At 36.6% G+C, this 19,356-nt stretch overlaps 2 protein-coding genes and 1 pseudogene across 2 annotated transcripts; 1 reads left to right on the forward strand and 2 right to left on the reverse strand.

The window, feature by feature from the left end:
• Positions 1-2,039, reverse strand: part of LOC107677484 (transmembrane protein 44-like) — a 15,075-nt pseudogene extending 13,036 nt beyond the window's left edge.
• Positions 2,040-2,668: 629 nt separating this feature from the next.
• Positions 2,669-8,758, reverse strand: LOC107677512 (large subunit GTPase 1 homolog). The gene is made up of 14 exons (XM_016472443.1): positions 8,320-8,758; positions 7,821-7,947; positions 7,245-7,365; positions 7,038-7,124; positions 6,860-6,946; positions 6,674-6,734; positions 6,409-6,585; positions 4,578-4,934; positions 4,411-4,512; positions 4,039-4,182; positions 3,745-3,868; positions 3,582-3,661; positions 3,311-3,484; positions 2,669-3,173 (listed from the first exon to the last, which is right to left on the reverse strand). Exons 1-14 carry the CDS (start codon positions 8,419-8,421, stop codon positions 2,994-2,996), a joined length of 1,923 nt encoding a protein of 640 aa, XP_016327929.1. The 5' UTR covers positions 8,422-8,758; the 3' UTR covers positions 2,669-2,993.
• Positions 8,759-9,557: 799 nt separating this feature from the next.
• LOC107677513 (protein FAM43A-like) lies at positions 9,558-11,025 on the forward strand. The gene has a single exon (XM_016472444.1). The coding sequence runs from the start codon at positions 9,793-9,795 to the stop codon at positions 10,831-10,833; it is 1,041 nt and encodes a 346-aa protein (XP_016327930.1). The 5' UTR covers positions 9,558-9,792; the 3' UTR covers positions 10,834-11,025.
• Positions 11,026-19,356: the final 8,331 nt, after the last annotated feature.

Here is a 19,356-nt window from a genome sequence, read left to right on the forward strand (position 1 = left end):
CAACTTAACCACTGATTTCTAGTCGTGTCCTCTTTTGGAAGGCCAAACAAAGTAGTTTCGCTTTCACAGTCGCTTTCACAACGAAACACAGCGTCACACACGGCAGGGTAGAGTGAGCGGAGGCTGGCTTGAGTGAGCGCCGGGAGGGCTTGCGGCAGCCACATGTGGCGACCCCGGGCTGGACTCCGCTTCGTCCACTGTGCAAGCCGATCTGGCGATCGACAGCGCGACCAGCACGGATCAGCTCCAGGCATGACGAAGCGGTAATCGTCCTCTTTTGGAAGGCCAAACAAAGTAGTTTCGCTTTCACAACATCGCATCATGACCCCTTTAAGCAAGCGTGACTTTGCATATGGTGTAAGTTTACATATAGTATCAGATATGATGATACATACCTTTAATCTTTTGAGAATTACTTTACTTACATTGAGGAACATTCCAAGTGGTCTCCTCATGGTTGGAGATACCATTATTGGACTTGAATGGACTGGTAAACCCAAGTAAACGCTGCCACCCATTACAAACAGCAGACACAACTAGAAAATTCTGCCTCCTTCTCCTGGACACCATTCTCATTTTCTTTCCTTGAGAACATGATTGATAAGTCATTTATTGTGACATGATTGAAAGCATAATTATACCAGTGAGTGAGTGATATATATATATATATATACATACAGTGGTGTGAAAAAGTGTTGGCCCGCTTCCTGATTTCTTATTTTTTTGCATGTTTGTCACACTTTAATGTTTTTTTAGACTTATACCATAAATAAATGGAGAAAGATACTGACAAGAAATGGATGACATTCAAAATTGCCATATACAAAGCCATAGAAATCTGAAACAGATGGACAGAACATGTGACTTTCATTTAAATGGGCTGTTTATAATGTTTATATCTAGAATGTTAGGCTGTGTTCGAAACGGCATACTTGCTTACTGCCCAGTACACAGTGCATACTCCTTACTACTTTTTAAAGAATAGTGAGTAATTTTCTTGTGGTATGATACCTTTTGTGGATTATAATGGAACCGTTTATAGAGTTTATAGACAGTAGTCAACATTTGAAGTGGATCAAAAAAAGTTAATCAAAGTTGTGCTAAGTCTAGAACGGGTATTGTTTTGGTTTTAGGACAACTTTGATGAAAGGTTTTGATCCACTTCAAATGTTGACTACTGTAGTTCAGTTTAACTATTATTAATACAGAGCTTGTGAAAAATTAATTATTGACGTGTTTTTGAATTTTTTCCACCTCTTTGCAGACTGTAAATTAAAGGATACATTTTAACACTTCTTTTTGTAATCAAAACAAAAGCATTTGAGATTTGACTGCTTTTGTTGTTTTGATAAGTGCATTAAAGCTGATATTTAATTAAAAAAATTCCAGTCTCTCTCTGAAACTCTTTGTAATGTAAAGTTTATTGATATATTCAAACTCATCGTCAAATTAGGCCATATTAAGCGGTTACCGAAAAATAGTGGTCTAATGTGAACAGCTGCTGGTATCATAAATAAATAAAGCATGATCATGCTGTTGAACAGTACACTTTCCGGCCGGTAGGTGTCATTGTCAAATATCAATCGGCAGGCATTGACAAAAAAGTTGGCGAGGTAATGATAAAACTCCTCGGCGAAATTGATAACCTTTAAATGATTTTTCACCTGAAAATCAAACTGTTTGGAAAGCAAAGCGCCCACTGCGCTGCACAAGTTCCCCACGAAACAATACACAGCGCAGACTGCTTCATCACCCAAACTCTTGCTTCGCGTTTGCATCTGTGATAAAGAAGACTGGAAGGGAGCGACAAATGATGATTATTATTATTATTGCGACAAGTTAATCAATTTACACACCTCGGCTACTTTTAATCACACGACGACACTCACCAAGAGTGAACAGGAAACCAGTAATATCAAAGCAGACAAGACGTAAAGAGCAGCCGAGATGCAAATATGTACTTCATATGTCCAAAGACGACCTTTAACAAACTCTGGGCTCCATCGCTGGACAATGTCTAAGACTATAATTTTACCCATATGTTTCACTTATGCTGTCACCCACCGAGGGAGAAGTAACTCTCAAAAAATGTTTGTGTTTCTAACTTCTACCATTAGCTGCCAGCTGCAGTGATGGTAGTGAAGTTGAACCACCCGTCAATCACCTGTATCTTTTAGGTAACGCCCACATGCTTAGCTCATACATATTAATTACGCTATGTGACGTCCATCCAGCTGATTGGCTGTAAGGCTGCGGTTAGAAAGTGGACGCTGGCCAGTCCTGTGAAGTGACTCGCAAATCCCTATTTACATCAAAATACTCAGAAGTTCAGAAATATTTAATGTTACTTTTTTATCATATATGTGTGTGTGTGCGCGCAAAATGCATGTAATTAGACCTTTTATCACTGAGAATAGGCAAGAAATACTTAAAAAAATATATGTGATTAAAAGTTGTAAGAAACTTGCCAGATTTAATGAAATCAAAATATACACGTTCCCTTATAGATTAACAATTCTTTCCCGTAAAAAGGTCATTTACAAACGTTTGGTTATTACTACCAGACAATTCCATACTATCTTATATTTAAATAGCATTACAACTTGGAGAACATTTTAAAAACGCAGTACTAATTATAAGTTTGAGAGAATTGCACTGAGAAATTGTCAATATATTATCATTGTCAGCTTTGTTAGACATCCACATATTCTACTGGAATGGAAAATGGAATCCACAATTTTAGTATAGAACAAAATTACTTTTAAGGACATCATAAGGAGATCTTCATTTATTAGCATTTGTTTGTGTCCATTACTCTCTTTCATTCAATACACTGATAAAATACAGAGTGATAGTTTATTATTATGAGTGATGATATTTCATACAAAGGGGAATGTCCAGCAGTACTTATCAATCCCATCCTGGTATAAGCCATGGTGAAATTAAAGTCTTTGCATTAAAGAGTATATCCAATAAACATCTTAGTATAGGGATTATGCATCCAGATGTTTGTTGAGTCTTCTCACTTTCTCCTTCTTGTTCCGGTTACCGTGTTTTTTCCAGGGTTTCCCAGTCTGTTGTTCTGTGTTTGTGTTTCCAGGCCCAACAGGACCACTTCCGGGCTTATAACCCATCACCATCTGCACACCCTTGGTCAGTGCTCGCACATTTTCCTATGAAAAATGACAGATTATGTGTGCTGTGAGGGATTCAACTTCAAAACTGAAATCAATTATTTCATTTTCAGTGGCCATGTAATGTTCAGGCAGGCGTTATCACAAAATAAACCCATTCAAGAGTTGAATCTCACTTGATGAAAGAAATGTTTATCCACTGTGTTCTCTATGCGTTTGACTTTTGAGGGTTTGTCAGCATCGCTAGCAATCTGTTCGACTCCTCCACTCTGCCTGGCAAACCTGGCATGCTGAGGCTGGAAGTCTTTAGGGCTGATGTGGGGTGGAGGGTGGCAGTAAAGGAGCTTACCCTGCAGAAAATCAGGTAGGAAGAGGTTAACATCTCCCATTTTCCATGTTCATAACTACAAAATTCAGAGCTGGTATTGACAAACGAAAGGCACTTACCCTGACATAGTCTTTCAAAACGTAACGGGCTGATCTTGACTGGTCTGGCTGGCCGTGTGCTGTCATGAAGCCTCTCATATCTGCATGAAGAGAATACATTATGATTGGTCAGTAAGCGTGCTGTGAAATTCCTTAATGTGTACATAGTGCAAATGGAACTGACATCCATATGCCATGAGCAGCTCCTCATAAGTGGGGGTTCGATCAGGGTCCTCGTCCTCTCTTGGTCTGATGATGTTGATTCCGTAGGTCCCCTCCAGCACAGTTCGAGGGATAGTCTGACATACGTATTTAGGTTAAGGGTAACAATATTTGTGTTTTTACTGTATTTTTGATCAAATAAATGCTGTCTTGGTGAGCATAAGAGACTCCAAAACATCCACCCTCAAACTGTAGTGTGTTAAAAGATCAAGCAAAAAATGCAGTTATCATTATCGTTGCTGTTTTAAAAGGTTATCAAAGAGATGGCTGGAACGTGATCTCTCATCTGATCGATGGGTAGGATCCCGCTGCAAATCATCTCGGCTTTGGTGGACAAAAAAGAAGGCATGACCAGTCCAGGACAATCACACAGGCAGAGACCAGGATCAACAAACAGAGTCTGAAACATGTGGAAACGCCAACAGTCAATAAAAGCCCAAGAATAAACAGACGCGTTCATAGATTTCCAAATTGCTAACTGCTAAATTCTTGACTCTGATAGCTTGAAACCTATTGGTATACAGCTAATGTAATTTGTCCCTAAGAGTGATGTAGTGGCAAAAACGTGAAAAAATGTCAAGAATTAATTTTCAATACCCCCATTGTTCATTAATTAGAAAACACTCACCTGAAAATGCTTTGTGTGTCCAGGTGTAGCTGAAACGGAGACTTTCTTATTCCTCAGGATGGTGTTGATGGTAGAGCTTTTTCCAACATTAGGATATCCCACCTTTAAGAGAATTTAGAGTTGAAATATGAATAATGATATAATGTAGAAATGTAATTTAAACTCACCAGTCCAACTGTGATTTGTCCATCTTTGCAGGTCGGCCCAGAATGCACAGACTTAAACATTTCCAGCAGCTCATCTTTGCGTAACAAACGGCTGGAGTTGTAGAAAGATGAAACCGTTGTGGATTCTGGTTTCTCCTCAGCATGATCTTCGTCTCCTGATTCCTCAGAGCATGTCTGCCATTCTGTCTCATCGACACAAACTCTTCCTTCTTCACTTTCCGCTTCTTCCTCTTGCTCACTGTCATCTTTCTCTTCATTAGGTGAAGTGCTATTTTCCTCATGAAGATCTGTGACATTTTTGGAGGTTGCTTCCTGTTCTGTATCACTCTGATCCTCTTGGTCCATCAGCTCTTCTCCCTTAACCACCAAACATGAAGGAGAAACAGAGTAATGAAAGCAGGCATTCGATTCCCTTAAAAGAAACAATGCTTACGAAAATAATGAATCAATTCAAATCAAAGATTCATTTGCATCATTAAAGGGGTCATATGATGCGATTTAAATTTTTCCTTTCTCTTTGAAGTGTTACAAGCTCTTGGTGCATAAAGAACACAAAAAAATGTTCTTTTTAGCAACATCATATGACCCCTTTAACAAAAATGTTCACTGAAACCTAGAAAAAATATGGTTTTGAAAGAATTCCCCTATGCTCACCAAGGCTGCATGTATTTGATGCATACATACAAGTACATACAGTGATATTGTGAAATGTTATTACAAATAATTGTTTTCTAGTTTAAAGGTGGGGTAAGTGATTTCTGGTAGCCAATGTTGATATTTCAAATCACCAAAACAAACACGCCCCTACCCCAAAAGGGTCTCGCCCCTATTTTGATAGCTCCGCCCCACACATACATACGCAACCCAGGCAACGATTAGTTCTGTGAAACAAAGCAAAACCAATGTTACACCGTGTCTACACCGGATGCAAGCGGCACGACAAAATACTATAGAACTCATTATAATCAGTGATACTGTCTACACTGGATGCGGCGCGACGTGACATGACAAATCCCCGACAGAAAACTGCTGCTGCGTTCTATTTATGATGTATTGACACAAATTTTAAATGATTTTCAACTGTCGCTTTGTCGCGTCCAGTGTAGACAGACTAGCTCACCTATCGAGAAGAAACAAAGCAACCTCGGCGTCCGATCGCAGGCCTTCCGCTCCTTGAGTTCTCTCCAGCGCTGGAAAGCTGATCCGATATTTACACAGGTCCTACTTCTTGCCTTATCATAAGCCTTCTTTTGTTCCGCAGACGTTTTCCTCTTTTGTTTTTTTATCCACTATCTCTATCTTTCTGTCACTCGGCTTGGCTAATGTCTGTCCTGTGCACTGAGCGCTCTCTCCTCCACATCATGAGTAGACATGCCCCTTACTGCTGATTGGCTACAAGTTTGTTTTGGTACTCGGCCCGACTCAGTTTTCTAAAGTGTTTTTGAAAAAATACATACCCCACCTTTAATATATATTTAAACGTAATTTATTTCTGTGATGCAAAGTCTAATTTTCTCCAGTCACAAGATCCTTCAGAAATCAATCTAATATGCTGATTTGCTGTTCAAGAAACATTTTACTATTATTAGTATTATTATAATCAATGTTGAAACAGTTGTGCTGCTTAATACTTTTGTGAAATATTTGGTCATTTATTTATTTTTTTTTAATTCTTGAATGAATAAAACATTTAAAAAAAAAATTAAATATGCACTTGTTTTTTTTCTTTACATTTTTAATTACCTGAAAATTGCAAAGCCCAAATTCAATCCTACTAACAACAACTACTATTACTTTTAGTGCATCACTGCAGACCAGCTCCATATATTACCTTCTCCTCCGCCTCGAGTCGTTGTGCCTCAGCTAAAGCAGACCAGAACACTGCTCTGATCCCCTCTTTCTGGAAGTATCGGGCCCAAGCTCGCCGTTGTTCTCTAGTGAGCAGGTCGGCTTTGTTCAGAAGAAGCATGTTTACTTCGTGAACTGAGGCCTCTTTTACATATTTTTCCTGACGGAGACAGAAATTAAAGCATGATTAAAAAAAAAAAAAAGAGTTATGAGTATAATTGTTTTGGTCTGATGTCTCAGTTACTTACAAGATCTAGACAGCGGAAGAGAAGCGGGTTTCTGGCATCAACAATTTGTACCACAACATCACTGAGGATAAAGCAAAAAAATAAATAGTACCCTAAGAAACCATCATTCCTACATCAAAGTGTGATTAGATAGTGAAGAGCACAAATGAAATCTCCATTGTATTAATCAGGCAAGCAAAAGCTCACCTCCTCTCAATGACTCTCCAGAGTTGCCTCCAGAAATCAAGATTCCTCTCAAAAGGGGTAAGAATCAACTTCTGTTCCTCTTCCAACCTATTACAGAAATCGCATTTGCTCACAAACACTATCCTGTTAGAGAATTGGATTTGCTAGTGTATATGGACTAAATTTATCAAACATTCACCGAGCCAGTTCTCTTCTCCATATAAGGAAACTGTCCCTCTCGTTTTGCTGCAGAACCTCAGGGCTTGTGCTCTCGTCCCAAGGAGGCCTGTAGTGACAAAGCAAAAAGCTGAATAAATTAGCTTTTGCGTAATTGTGTATCTACAACAGATCAATGGAACGTTCATACAGGTTTATAGAAATCACATTTAATTACACAACAACATACCTTCGGGGAATTCGTAAGAACTGTTTGTTGTCCTCATGGAGTTTCTTCAGTCGTGTGGACTCCTCAGCAGAAAGCAAGCCGGCCCTCGCTTCAGCTGGGACAAATTTTATGTTCAGCTTCTCTGCAAAAAAATAACACATTTATTATTCTGTTCCTAGCAGTGTTATTTTAGTGTTATTAATATACTATTCTATTTTTCATTCGTCTTTATTTTGATATTTTCAGTTTTCATTTAAATTTTTGTTCAATTTTTGTCATTTGTTATGTGCTTTGTCATTTTTATTAGTCTTTTTTTTTATATTGGTATTTAGGTTTATTTTATTTCAGTTTTAGTTTTTATTTATTTCCAGTAATATTCACCTTCATCTTATTTCAGTTAGTTGCAACATTTCTTATTATTGTTTAGTTGAAGCTTTTCAAATAATATGATTCTAATATTTATTGTATATTGTATTTTATTCACTTCAAATTAATTTAAATTAATAAAAAACATTTCTAATTGTTTTAGTTAACGATAATAAACCTGATTCCTAGAAATAATCGTACAAATTATCCAGAGATATAATAAACACTTACCTGCAACAAATTCAGTTCCAGCAAGTTCAGCTGTGGCCAGAAAGTCGTCCAGAGAGCTCTGCTCTGTGACAGACTGTAGGTTGAGTCGACCCCAATCATATCCATCATTCAGCTCACTGGTGTGAAGCTAAAAGACATAAAACAATTATTATACATCAGATTTACATCCACTGAATCAAGTTAACACTCCAACTGTTTCCCTCTTGCATAAAGAAAAACATTCAATTTCAAGATAATTTGTAGTATGCATGTTTTGTTTTGGTTTACTGATATTGTGTGTTGATGGTCTGAGCTGGGGAAAAAATCTTTTTAAATTACTTGGTTCTGTTACACATATCGTATGCTTTATTTTATTCATTTATTTTTGTATAAGTGACAAAATATTAAGTTATATTTTCTGATCTTATTTTATAAATGCGCCATATTACCTCTGCAATATTCTGGTACATGTGAAAGAAAAAGTAAAACACTTTAGGATTAGACTGTCACAATTTCTTACCCATGTGTCGTTTCTCCTGTATCCACGGCCTGCGTTCAGTCTCTCCTTTATTAAAGCTCTCCCCAACCCCGAACCCTCTCCACGAGTCTTCTTCTTTGCCATCTTATATACTTTTACACGGTTAAACAATCATATAACTGTGTCCGTGAGCTGTTCGTGGACATTAGAGCGGACAGAACTTCACCCATGTGACATGTTTGTTATGGTAGAGGAAGGAAGTCATACGGAATGGTCTATGAGATTAACTTCTTCTTCAGAGCCTTAATACGTTTAGATCCCGAATATAATTGATGTTCTTTCAGGTTCGTTCATTTTAGTCCAGCGCATATGTTTACAGTTTAAAGGTTGATAGAACTGACTGAAGGGAAAAAAAAAACGAAAAGATAAATCGTCGCTAAACTTTTGGTTTGTCCCAGGTGTCTCACTAAAATATGTCCGCGGAAAAGGTAAGCACTTAAAAAAGTTCCGGATGACTGTTCGCTTGCTACCAGCAGAGGACGTCACATAACAAGTTTCAGATTCCCCCAAACCCTTCTTCTCCACGCCTCTCTAGTAGCCGAGGCCGGGACAATCATTTTAATACATTCAGTAATAGAAATATTTAATTATTAATTATACATTATTATTATATAATTCTATAATCATTATTATTAATAATACTAATATATTTAAGACTTGTAATATAACCTATAATAATAATAATAAATATTATAGGTTGCCTGCTTACAATTTCACTATTTAATTATGTCTGTTAGACATGCTGAGATGCGAGTAGCTACCGTCGGATCATCAGGATGGAATGAGATTAAATAATTAAATAATAATTAAATAGTATTATTGTTACATATAGGCTAATATCAGGTTGTATACGGTTGCATTACTTTTTATATTGCAGGCTCTATTACATTTTAACGTTATATAAATTAAATGAAGGTTTTGTGCTTGTTTTCACATTGAAATCAGTAAATATTATATTTGCTGTGAAAAACATTTTATTGGCCCCAAACTTATCAAAATTAAATCATGTCTTTACTTATTGACATGCGCATAAGTCTATACATAAATGAAAACAAATAGGCCGATATGAAACACTTAAAATAAATAAATGAATATCCTTAATAAATAAATTCATGGAAACATGAGCAACAGCTGAGTACAAAATCCCAGAGAGTTTTAAGCCCAGGTTTTGGTATCGTCCTCACTCTGTCGACCCCTCCGTGAAGCTGAGGTGGTTCATTCCGATATATAAGTCGCTGTTTCTCGCTTGTACTGTACAGTGTGTTTTTAGCGATGCTGCGAGCCTAGAGTCCGACGCGAGACTCCTCCGCTCACAGGTCTATGAAGTGCTCTGCAATTTTGAAAATGTCTTAAAGCAAGCCTATAGATGACTACAGCCTGTTTCGCGGTACAATTTAGGCGTAATAGAATTACCAGAGTAGACTTAGCAGCTTCACTTTCCTCAACACGACCATTATGTTGCCTTGGAAGAAGAACAAGTTCGAGCTGATCGAGGAAGACAAGCAGCAGTCCAAGCAGAAGGGCTATGCCGTGAGCCTCAACTCTGCGCTCACCTCCTTCGCCAAATCTTGCCCAGAAAGCGCGCTCAACAGAGTCGGGAGCATGTTCAAATCCAAGCGGAAAAAGGTGAAGATCACCAGCGAGGACCCCACGTACACAGTCTTGTACCTGGGCAATGCCACCACCATCCAGTCCAAGGGGGATGGATGCATAGACGTGGCCGTCAGTAAGATCTGGGGCAAGAGCGAGATGGGCAAGAACGGCACCAAGATGAAGCTGACCATCAGCTCGCAGGGCATCCGCATGGTCCACGTCGACGAAAAGGCGAAGAGACCAGGACACCTGTATTTATTGCACAGGATCACCTACTGTGTCGCAGACCCGCGGCTTCCCAAGATCTTCGCCTGGATCTACCGGCACGAGATGAAGCACAAGGCGGTGATGCTGCGCTGTCACGCCGTGCTGGTGTCCAAGCCGGAGAAGGCGAAGGCCATGGCGCTGCTCCTCTACCAGACCTCCGCGACAGCGCTGGCCGAGTTTAAAAGACTCAAAAGAAGGGACGACGCCAGGCACCAGCAACAGCAGTTAATCGGGGAGCAAACGATTCCCCTGGTGCCCCTGAGGAAGCTGCTAAACGGACAGTGTTACTACAAGCCCCCGGTGGAGCGCAGCAGGAGCGCACCCAAGCTGGGCTCCATCACGGAGGACCTGATCGGGGAGGAGGAGGAGGAGAAAGCCATGCACTTTGAGTGCGAGGATATTCTGGACACCGTCAGCGACTGTGTGGCCAACGGCAAGCAAGAACTGTGCCAGATTATCAATGACTTGGGCTCCATGAGTATAGGGAACGACGTGCAGATGCTAAAAGCCGATCTGAGGGTGACTCGCCTGCTGTCTGGGGAGAGCACAGGCAGCGAGTCTTCCATAGACAGCAACCAAGAGACCGTTTCTCTTGCCAGTGGCACTGTGGATAGGAAAATGCAAGAAGTCGGCTGACCTTTCTTGAATATAATAAAGACACGATGCTTCGTGGTAAAGAAGAAACGCGTTTGGGTGCACGAATGTGCCATTTCATCCACTTGACTTGAAAGCGCAACGTTAGAATTCACGGGGTGTGTTTTAAAACCTATCGAGCTGCCTACCTACACATCAAGTTTGGGCCAAAACTGCTGCTCTCTGTAAAAAAAATTTAAAAAGTTTATTAAAATTTGATTGCCGCCGGAAGTAAAATCAAAGTGGTGCCAAAGTTACAACCTGCACTGCAAACTTTTGAGTTCAGCTGATTCAGAGTGCCCACAAAATGCTGTCAAGATAGGCAGCTCACTAGGTTTTGAGACACAAGCCATGGAAATGTTTGTGGACTTAACAGACACTTGCACAATAATCCCTCATTAGGGGTCTGGATGGAAGCACCAGAGTTGCTCTGCGCAATAAGACGCTTACAGTCTCTGCTTAACCTCTCTATGGTGTAAGAGGTTTTAGGAATGATCTTGTTTACCTAATAAGTTTCCCTCAAGGAAATGCTTTTTCTTCCTTTTTCTGTTTCTGTTTCTCCTTCTCTTTCTTTTTTTTAATTGAGAAGCAACAGTCCTGAAATATGTAACTCAGACTTTGTGGTGTCTAAACTAACTGAATGAGTTACAAAACTACTTTCCTTTCAGGATGTTCCATTCATATTTTCCCCCCTTTTTTAATTTTGCACTGTGGTGGAATTCAGACAAGTATTATGTTATTATTTATGTGCATAACATTGTTTTGATATATGTTCTTGCAGACATAAATGTTTTATCTTTGCTGTGCAAAAGAGACAATTTTCCTGATGTACAGAGATGTATATATTAAATACATAATGTGTAAACAAAATACATTATTTTTTAAACAATGTGGTTTGTTTCTGTGAACACCAATAAAATTGTAAAATGTACATCGATGTCAAACATTATCTGCTATGTTAGCTAAAGTCAAGTAGAGTTGTTTTTGACTGATGGTCATTTTGACCCATAGAGGATTTTCTTGTTACTGCATTAGACTAAAACGTACTGACTTTGCTAACACAGGGTATTACAATATTTTAATAATTGTTATACTTTTGGGGGAATTTTGGTCCCACACTAGTGATTGCCAATCTTTTGTCAACTTGTTTTCTTTCACTTAGCACAGGTTTAATTTCTTTTTGGAACTGATTGGGCATAGGCCTCGTTGATCTGCGCTTATGCACCTCACTTTTTTGTGGATAATTTTGGCAGTGTTCCCTCAAAACCTGAGGTGCATAAACTCCGATTAATGAGGCCTACAATCAATCTGTTCCAAAAATAAATTTTAAACCTGTGCTAATTGAAATAAAACAAATTGACAAGAAGACTGAATCCAAATATTTGGTGATAATATAGCATAATGAAACATTTACAGGCCGGTAAATTTTGACTGGGAACACCAAATTAGATTTTTCAGTCCAGCCCAACGGTAACCTGAACTTCCAAACAGGCTTAGCTCTTTAAATTTGCTGTCTCATTTACCTGTCTTGCTCTCAAGTGCACTTTCAGAAGCATACAGGCACTGTATTACGCTCCCTTCGGAATCTCACAATAGCTGGCACGTTTTCCATTGCCACTTGAGGGGGAGCTGCATATTCCCTGCGGTGAGAGTGTTGATGGGAGTGTTAATAATACTGGCAGAGCTGTCACTTCCTACAGCAGTAGTGGCATAAACAAGCAGCTCTTTATTACTGTACATGTTCTGTGGCCTCCTTTCAGATCTGCAAACAAGTTAAAAATTATGGTGGAGAAGCACAAGCAGAATATAAATAAACAATTTCATAATATGCTAAACTCATTATTAGACCAATGAACTGTCACTGAATTTAATGGGGGTAAAATAACTGTTTGTAGTTGAGAAACAAACCTACTTCCTTATTAGACATCATAATATGCTCTAATATTTTCAGCAGTTAAAGCATCAAAGCAGTTCCAATCATCCTTTGCTCTCAGTTTCCCACCTCCATGGCATACACCATAAAAAGCTTCCATATGCATATGTAACGGTACAACACAGGGCAGAACAATAAATGGGTATGCTAAAATGAGCCTGCATGTAATATAATTGGCCCATGCAGCAAGGAAACCTATTAATAAAATGCATTTCAGCTTCTATGCTGGTACTTCCTTTATGGAGCTTATTAATTGCAATTCTCAAAATGTACGTTCAATTGCAGATGCATTAACAGATATGCCAGCATACTTCATAAACAATGTAGGTCATGGACGCATTTAAGAAATGAGCTTTATTCAAAAATTAATAAGGATCATTTGGTTCTTCCAGTTTTCTAGAGTAGATCTTGCAGTTGTTTTAAATATATTAAGCAAGTTTTGTATGCAAATGTGTGCAAAAAAGATGCAACTTTTTAATATGTGATCCTTCAATTTAAAACAAAATTCAGTGTAGAAAGTTTCATGTTGAAAGTCAAAGTCCCCCATTTTTCATTAATGTAAAATCCATCTTGAAGTGAACTTTGTCTCTGGTGCTCTAATAGAAAAGTGCCTAATTGATTTAATGGCTCATGCGTGAAATTAAATGAAAGAAAGCGCATTATTGGAATGCATCAACTGTGTTGATTAACTAAATAAATAGCGAGAGGCAAATGTTAAAATCTTGATATCTGCCTCCGCAAGGGAATTCTGTTTTTAATGTGCTTTTATTTTGTGGTGTTGCATCACTGTAGTTTTTCTGCTGAGACAGGGTTTGGCATGGCCATTGAAAGCAATATGAACTTAAATAATGCATGCTATTGTTTAAAGCCATGCAGTCGCACAGGTTAGTCTCCTGTTACACCTGTCTAAGAAAAGAACAACTCACCCACAGTCTCCCTCTCCCTCGCTCTCTCTCACACATAAACACACAGGATTCCCTGATGTTTTGCGTCACATTTTGCATTGGTGCATATGCACAAGCCTTAAATATGCAATGTCATCACAGTAACCCATCCGTGGCAATTGTTTTTATTACAGAATCATATTGCTTTATTTTGATCCCATTTATTTATTTATTTATTTAGCAAGCAAACTGTCATAGTTTCATTTAAATCGGTCAAATACATCAAAAGGTTTGTTTAAACTTGTTTGGTAAAACAAAATAATTAAACATCTTAGAAACCATTACAACATGACAGAAACAAGAACAACAACAACAAAAATACAAAACAAAACTGTGAAGTCCTTTTTTGTTTATAAACACTAGGTTTGTGTCTATACAGAAAATGGCTTTTAAAATACAAAATAACATATGCATAGACAAATACTATCTAATCTATAATCTAAATGTCAAACTTGTTTGTTAAAACAAAATAATTAAACATCTTACAAACCATTACAACATGACAGAAACAAGAACAACAACAAAAATACTAAACAAAACAAAAAATGTTGTCTTTTTATTTATAAAGACTAGGTTTGTGTCTATACAGGGATAAGTTTCCCAAAAACAACTATAGTCATAAGTTCCGTCTTTACTGTCATTAGTTCAACGGAACTTGCAGCAATAGTTAGACAAAAAAAAGTTCTATCCTTTTTTTTTATTTATATACAGAACAAAACAAAACAAAAAACATCAAAAGGTCCAACTTGTAATATATATAGGAAAAGGCTGCTTTTACACAGAGAAAACAATTAGCATGATTTTGGAAATTTGGTGAGAACCAACAGATTTTCCACCCACAATCTCATTTCGAGGAGAGATAGAGATTGTTTTCCATCTGTCAGAGCTTTATGTTCACCACCGAGGGCTCCAAACAATATTGTCATTTCAAAAACAAGGCGAGAGTGCAAACAATTGTTATCGCGATGCTCTTAGTCTGGGTGTCATCAATACATACGCAGTCACAGAGTTTGTCTTTCACATCCTGTTCCTGTCATGCCCACCTTTTCATGAGTCAGTGGCATCGTCTCAGAGAGCTCATGAAGTTTTAGCACTATAGGGGCCTGCACTAAGAAAGAGGCTCCTCTCTTAAATGTCTTCTACACAAATGGTTCCCCCAGAGAGCAATACATTTTAGTATGGCTATTTTAATCCTTCTACTTACAGACAGGAAATGGAATAATAACAGGAAAACAGGAAGAAACACTGCAATCTGCACACTTAGATTGGGAGATTCCATGGAAATGTATCTCTCCAAGGGCTCATATTTTATTTCCACTTGGCCAATGTGTGTTTTGTAGGACTCAACACGGCACCTGCTCAGTCACGTGCAATCAAAAAAAGACAAGAATCAACTGTTACTGAAGTTAATAAAAAAAAATATGATGCAAAGCAGCATGTCAGGTCTCTTGAAATGAAATAACACATTAACGTACAGCTCTCTCACTGCAAATAATAAATGGCATAGTTGACTTTTGAGATGTTTTGAATGATATACAATTTATTGTGACAAAGCTTACGCCTACATCAGTTAACTAGCTGTTAATTAAATTAAATTAAATTAAATTAAACAACAAACCAAACAACAAAAAAATGTTAAGTCCTTTTTTATTTATTGTTCCTATACAGAAAAGGAATTTAAAAAAATTACAAAATAACATCAAATACATCTAAATGTCCAAGTTGTTTGGTAAAATAAAATAATTAAACATCTTACAAAACCATTACATGACAGAAACAACAACAAAATATAAAAAATATATTTATATTGTATAAAAAATTATATTTATAAAAAAATCTTATTTATATATAATAAAAAATTATATTCATAATATATTATATATCATAATAATTATAGTCATTTTTTTTTAGAAAGACTAGGTTTGTGCCTATACAGGGGTGTGTTCCTAAAAATTAAATTAAATTAAATTAATACATTTTTATATCATATTTTTTAAATAAAATAAATAAAACAAAATAATAAAATAAAACAAATGACACCATAAAAATATATAATGTAAATAAATAAATACATACATAAATAAAAGATTCAAAACAGTGTGTCAAAGTAATAATAACAATTAAGTGTCAGAGACAGCACAGAGGCACAAAGCCATGTGCTGTGCAAGCACATAAAAATAGATCATGTCCAGACAGCATCACACCGCCCAGTCACAGTTTATTTTACTACATGTAATATTAGGATTTTATTTTTACCACTGTATATACTGAGAACAAACAGACACACAAACATCAGTAGATAACTTGCTCAAGACCAAAACAAGATCATTATGCCAAGCAGGGTCATTTTGAGTACTTGTACAGAGCTTTTCACCATACCGATCATCCCAAAGCAGATTTACAAATAGTGCCTTACAATCCAACAAAGATTAAATAGCAGAAACACCAATAAAAGCTTGTACCTTTGCTAATACACACATATACAAGAACATTATCTGCAATCTGAAGCTGCTTGAGTATTAACAGGATAGTTTGGCTTTAAAGGGATAGTTCACCCAAAAATGAAAATTCTTTCATCATTTACTCACCCTTCCAAACCCGTACGAGTTACTTTCTTCTGTTGAACACAAAAGAAGATATTCTGAAGAATGTGAGCAACCAAACTGTTTCTGGTCCCCACTGACTTGCATAATATTTTTTGTCCATACTACAGAAGACAGTGGGGACCAGAAACTATTTGGTTACCCACATTCTTCAAAATCTGTTCTCGGCACAACTTGAGGGTGAGATGATGACAGAATTGTTCCATCTCTTTGATGTGCTGCTGGTTTGTAGGAGTGCAAACCAAGTAAACGCAGGCGAAAGTCTGCTACGATGGAAAAATCTGGTGGAAGTCTTTGCATTACCCATCAAAGACCAGTTTAGGAGTTTGGGGCTTTCCTCTGTGGTATAGCTTTGAGGATTTTGCAACAAGACAACAGTTCATGCTGAGTAATTCTAACAGATGACTCAGCAGCATATGGCCTGTGGTCTAAAAGTTCAACATTCAAATCCCTGAGAATTTTACAGCAAAATTGAGGTTGAGGTTGAAACTTGAACAGCATTCTTATCAGTCGTTTATTTCCCTCTGATTTTAGCTGTGATTTATTGTTAGGGTTGGGATAGGAGACAGTTAAGAAGCTTTGGTCCAGGACCAACAAAAAAAGATGTTAGTCCAGGAACATCTTACTTGGCAAAATCATGGTAACTCTTGGATATGAAGTGATTCACTTTGTTTGCTCATGTTGACAAATAGCCCGAAAAATCCAGCTAAGCAGATCAGAGGATGAGAAGTGAAGAACTTACTTCATCGATGTCAGTCATCAAAAGCAATGTTTCCTGAAACCGAGTAGTAATGCACACCTCTTTAATTTGCACTGTTATACTATCTCCCTCTTGTAGTTTCACACGAATGTACGAATGCAGTTATGCGGAAACTTAATACACATTCCTGGTCTCATTGTAAAGTCAAGTCAAGTCAAATCAAAAAGTAAAATAAAATAAAATAAAACAAAGCAAAATAAAGTAAAACAAAGTAAAATAAAATGAATTAAAGTAACAAAGTAAAGTAAAGCAAAGTAAAGTAAAATAAAAGACCTCACTGGCATCGAGAGTAATTCTTTACGGAATTAAGTGGGACGTAATGTACACCCCTTAAATTCTTTTTGACTGTTCCAGCTCTATACCATTTTCTTTACTGAACTGAAAAATGACTTTAACCACAATTATTTTTATAGGTTTTACCCCTGGAAAATAATATAGAGCTGGAACAGTAGAAATAATGTCAAGCAAACTTTTACTGAAGGTATACAACCGGAAATGTTGGGATGCACTGTAAATACATTCAGAAATGTCAACAATATGTGGCTGGTGACAAAAAAAGCAACATCTCTACTAAATCCCCTGCTGCATTGTTCAGAAAAGTTTCCATCACTGCTAATGTAGAGAGACAGAGGGAGACTGTTTTAAAGTAAATCACCATCACTTCCTTCCTGTTTCCTTGCATTCAGATTTCCTGTGAACGTTGTAAACAAACAAGTCATGATTTGATTCACAGGGTCCCAACGCAGTGTTCACCGCTTCTACATACTGAGAGGAGGATATCTACTGAAGTCTCTTATGCTCACCAAGGTTGCATTTATTGATTTAAAATATTTTTAAATTTCATTACAATTTCTATTTGAATATATTTTAAAATGTAATTTATCTCCGTGATGCAAAGGTGAATTTTCAGCATCATTACTCCAGGTTTCAGCATCACATGATCCTTTAGAAATCATTCTAATATGCTGATTTGCTGCTTGAGAAACATTTTTTAAAATTATTATTAATGTTAAAAAAAATTGTGCTGCTCAGTACTTTTTGTGGATTTTATTTGATGAATAAGAAAAGTTTAAAAGAACAGCATTTATTTGGAATAAAAATCTTTTGTAGCATTACGTATTTGTTTAATCTAATTTTTGATCAATTTAAAGCATCTTTGCAGTATCTGAACAACAGTAAAAATCTCACTGAACCCAAAATATAAAATGTATAATGTTTGTTTATAATATACATTTAAACCAGTGTTATTTAAGTATCACTGAGATACTATTATAGTTTCGGATTATTTTTAAAATACTCGTAATCAGACTACAGTTACTTTTTATTGATTACATGATTACATATTATTTACACAATAGCAATACATTGTCCATAATTTATTGATTTTCCCTAATTCCTCTTTTTCATCTTTTAAAAGTTCCTTTCTAAAATAGCCTACTGCTTACAGGCTGGAATCTTACTTCTTAATCAAATCCTTGACTTCACATGGTTTCTATTTGGAATGTAGTCCTTGTCACCTGCGTAATGTGAACACCACACAAACACACACACAAACAAGGTCATTTTGTTGTGTACATATCTTTACAAAATAAAAAAAAAAACACAAGACATTTAGCAAGAATATAGAGCAGGCAAAGCCGCCAGCCTCATTGTCCATAATTTATTGATTTTCCCTAATTCCTCTTTTTCATCTTTTAAAAGTTCCTTTCTAAAATAGCCTACTGCTTATACATTCAGAAAGTCTTCCAGTTTTGTGGACATTCACACAAAGAATGCACAATTTTAAAATGCACAAATTCACATTATTTCTTATTTACATGTAATGTATTCGCAAACTTTTTGGTCATCTGCATCTTTCTCAGTAAATGTTTTATTTTGATTAATGCTATTTTAAAATTCTTATTTTTTTAATTTTACATTTTTAGAAAATTTGTTTATGATTTAATTAATTAAACCCCCTGCAGTTCCTTTACAAACCCCAGTTTGGGAAACTTTGATAATGTAATGTAATGTTTAATGCATTGCAATGGGAATGGAATATATTTTCTCATTCTTTGTATTTTTATGTATATGTTACAAGATTAGCATATTTAAATAAATGTGATAAACAACTTAAGTCAAATGTAATCTAAAATGAATCAAAAAGTAGTCTGATTACATCACCTAAAATGTGTCATGATTCATGTAATGGATTACGTTACTAACTACAATACTACAATACAGCTCTGTATATACAGTATATATACATATATATATATATATATATATATATATATATATATATAT

This window comes from Sinocyclocheilus anshuiensis, unplaced genomic scaffold, assembly GCF_001515605.1.
Source record: "Sinocyclocheilus anshuiensis isolate Anshui unplaced genomic scaffold, SAMN03320099.WGS_v1.1 scaffold660, whole genome shotgun sequence".
Taxonomy (NCBI): domain Eukaryota; kingdom Metazoa; phylum Chordata; class Actinopteri; order Cypriniformes; family Cyprinidae; genus Sinocyclocheilus; species Sinocyclocheilus anshuiensis.

What these genes read in the sequence shown, in the direction of transcription:
- LOC107677513 (XM_016472444.1), top strand. Translation starts at nt 9,793, where the DNA reads ATGTTGCCTTGGAAGAAGAACAAGTTCGAGCTGATCGAGGAAGACAAG.
- LOC107677512 (XM_016472443.1), bottom strand. Translation starts at nt 8,421, where the DNA reads ATGGCAAAGAAGAAGACTCGTGGAGAGGGTTCGGGGTTGGGGAGAGCT. An exon ending in GACACACAAAGCATTTTCAG is followed by an intron (nt 4,183 to 4,410) that starts GTGAGTGTTTTC and finishes CACATGTTTCAG; the next exon opens with ACTCTGTTTGTTGATCCTGG. An exon ending in ACGTTCCAGCCATCTCTTTG is followed by an intron (nt 3,869 to 4,038) that starts ATAACCTTTTAA and finishes TAACCTAAATAC; the next exon opens with GTATGTCAGACTATCCCTCG.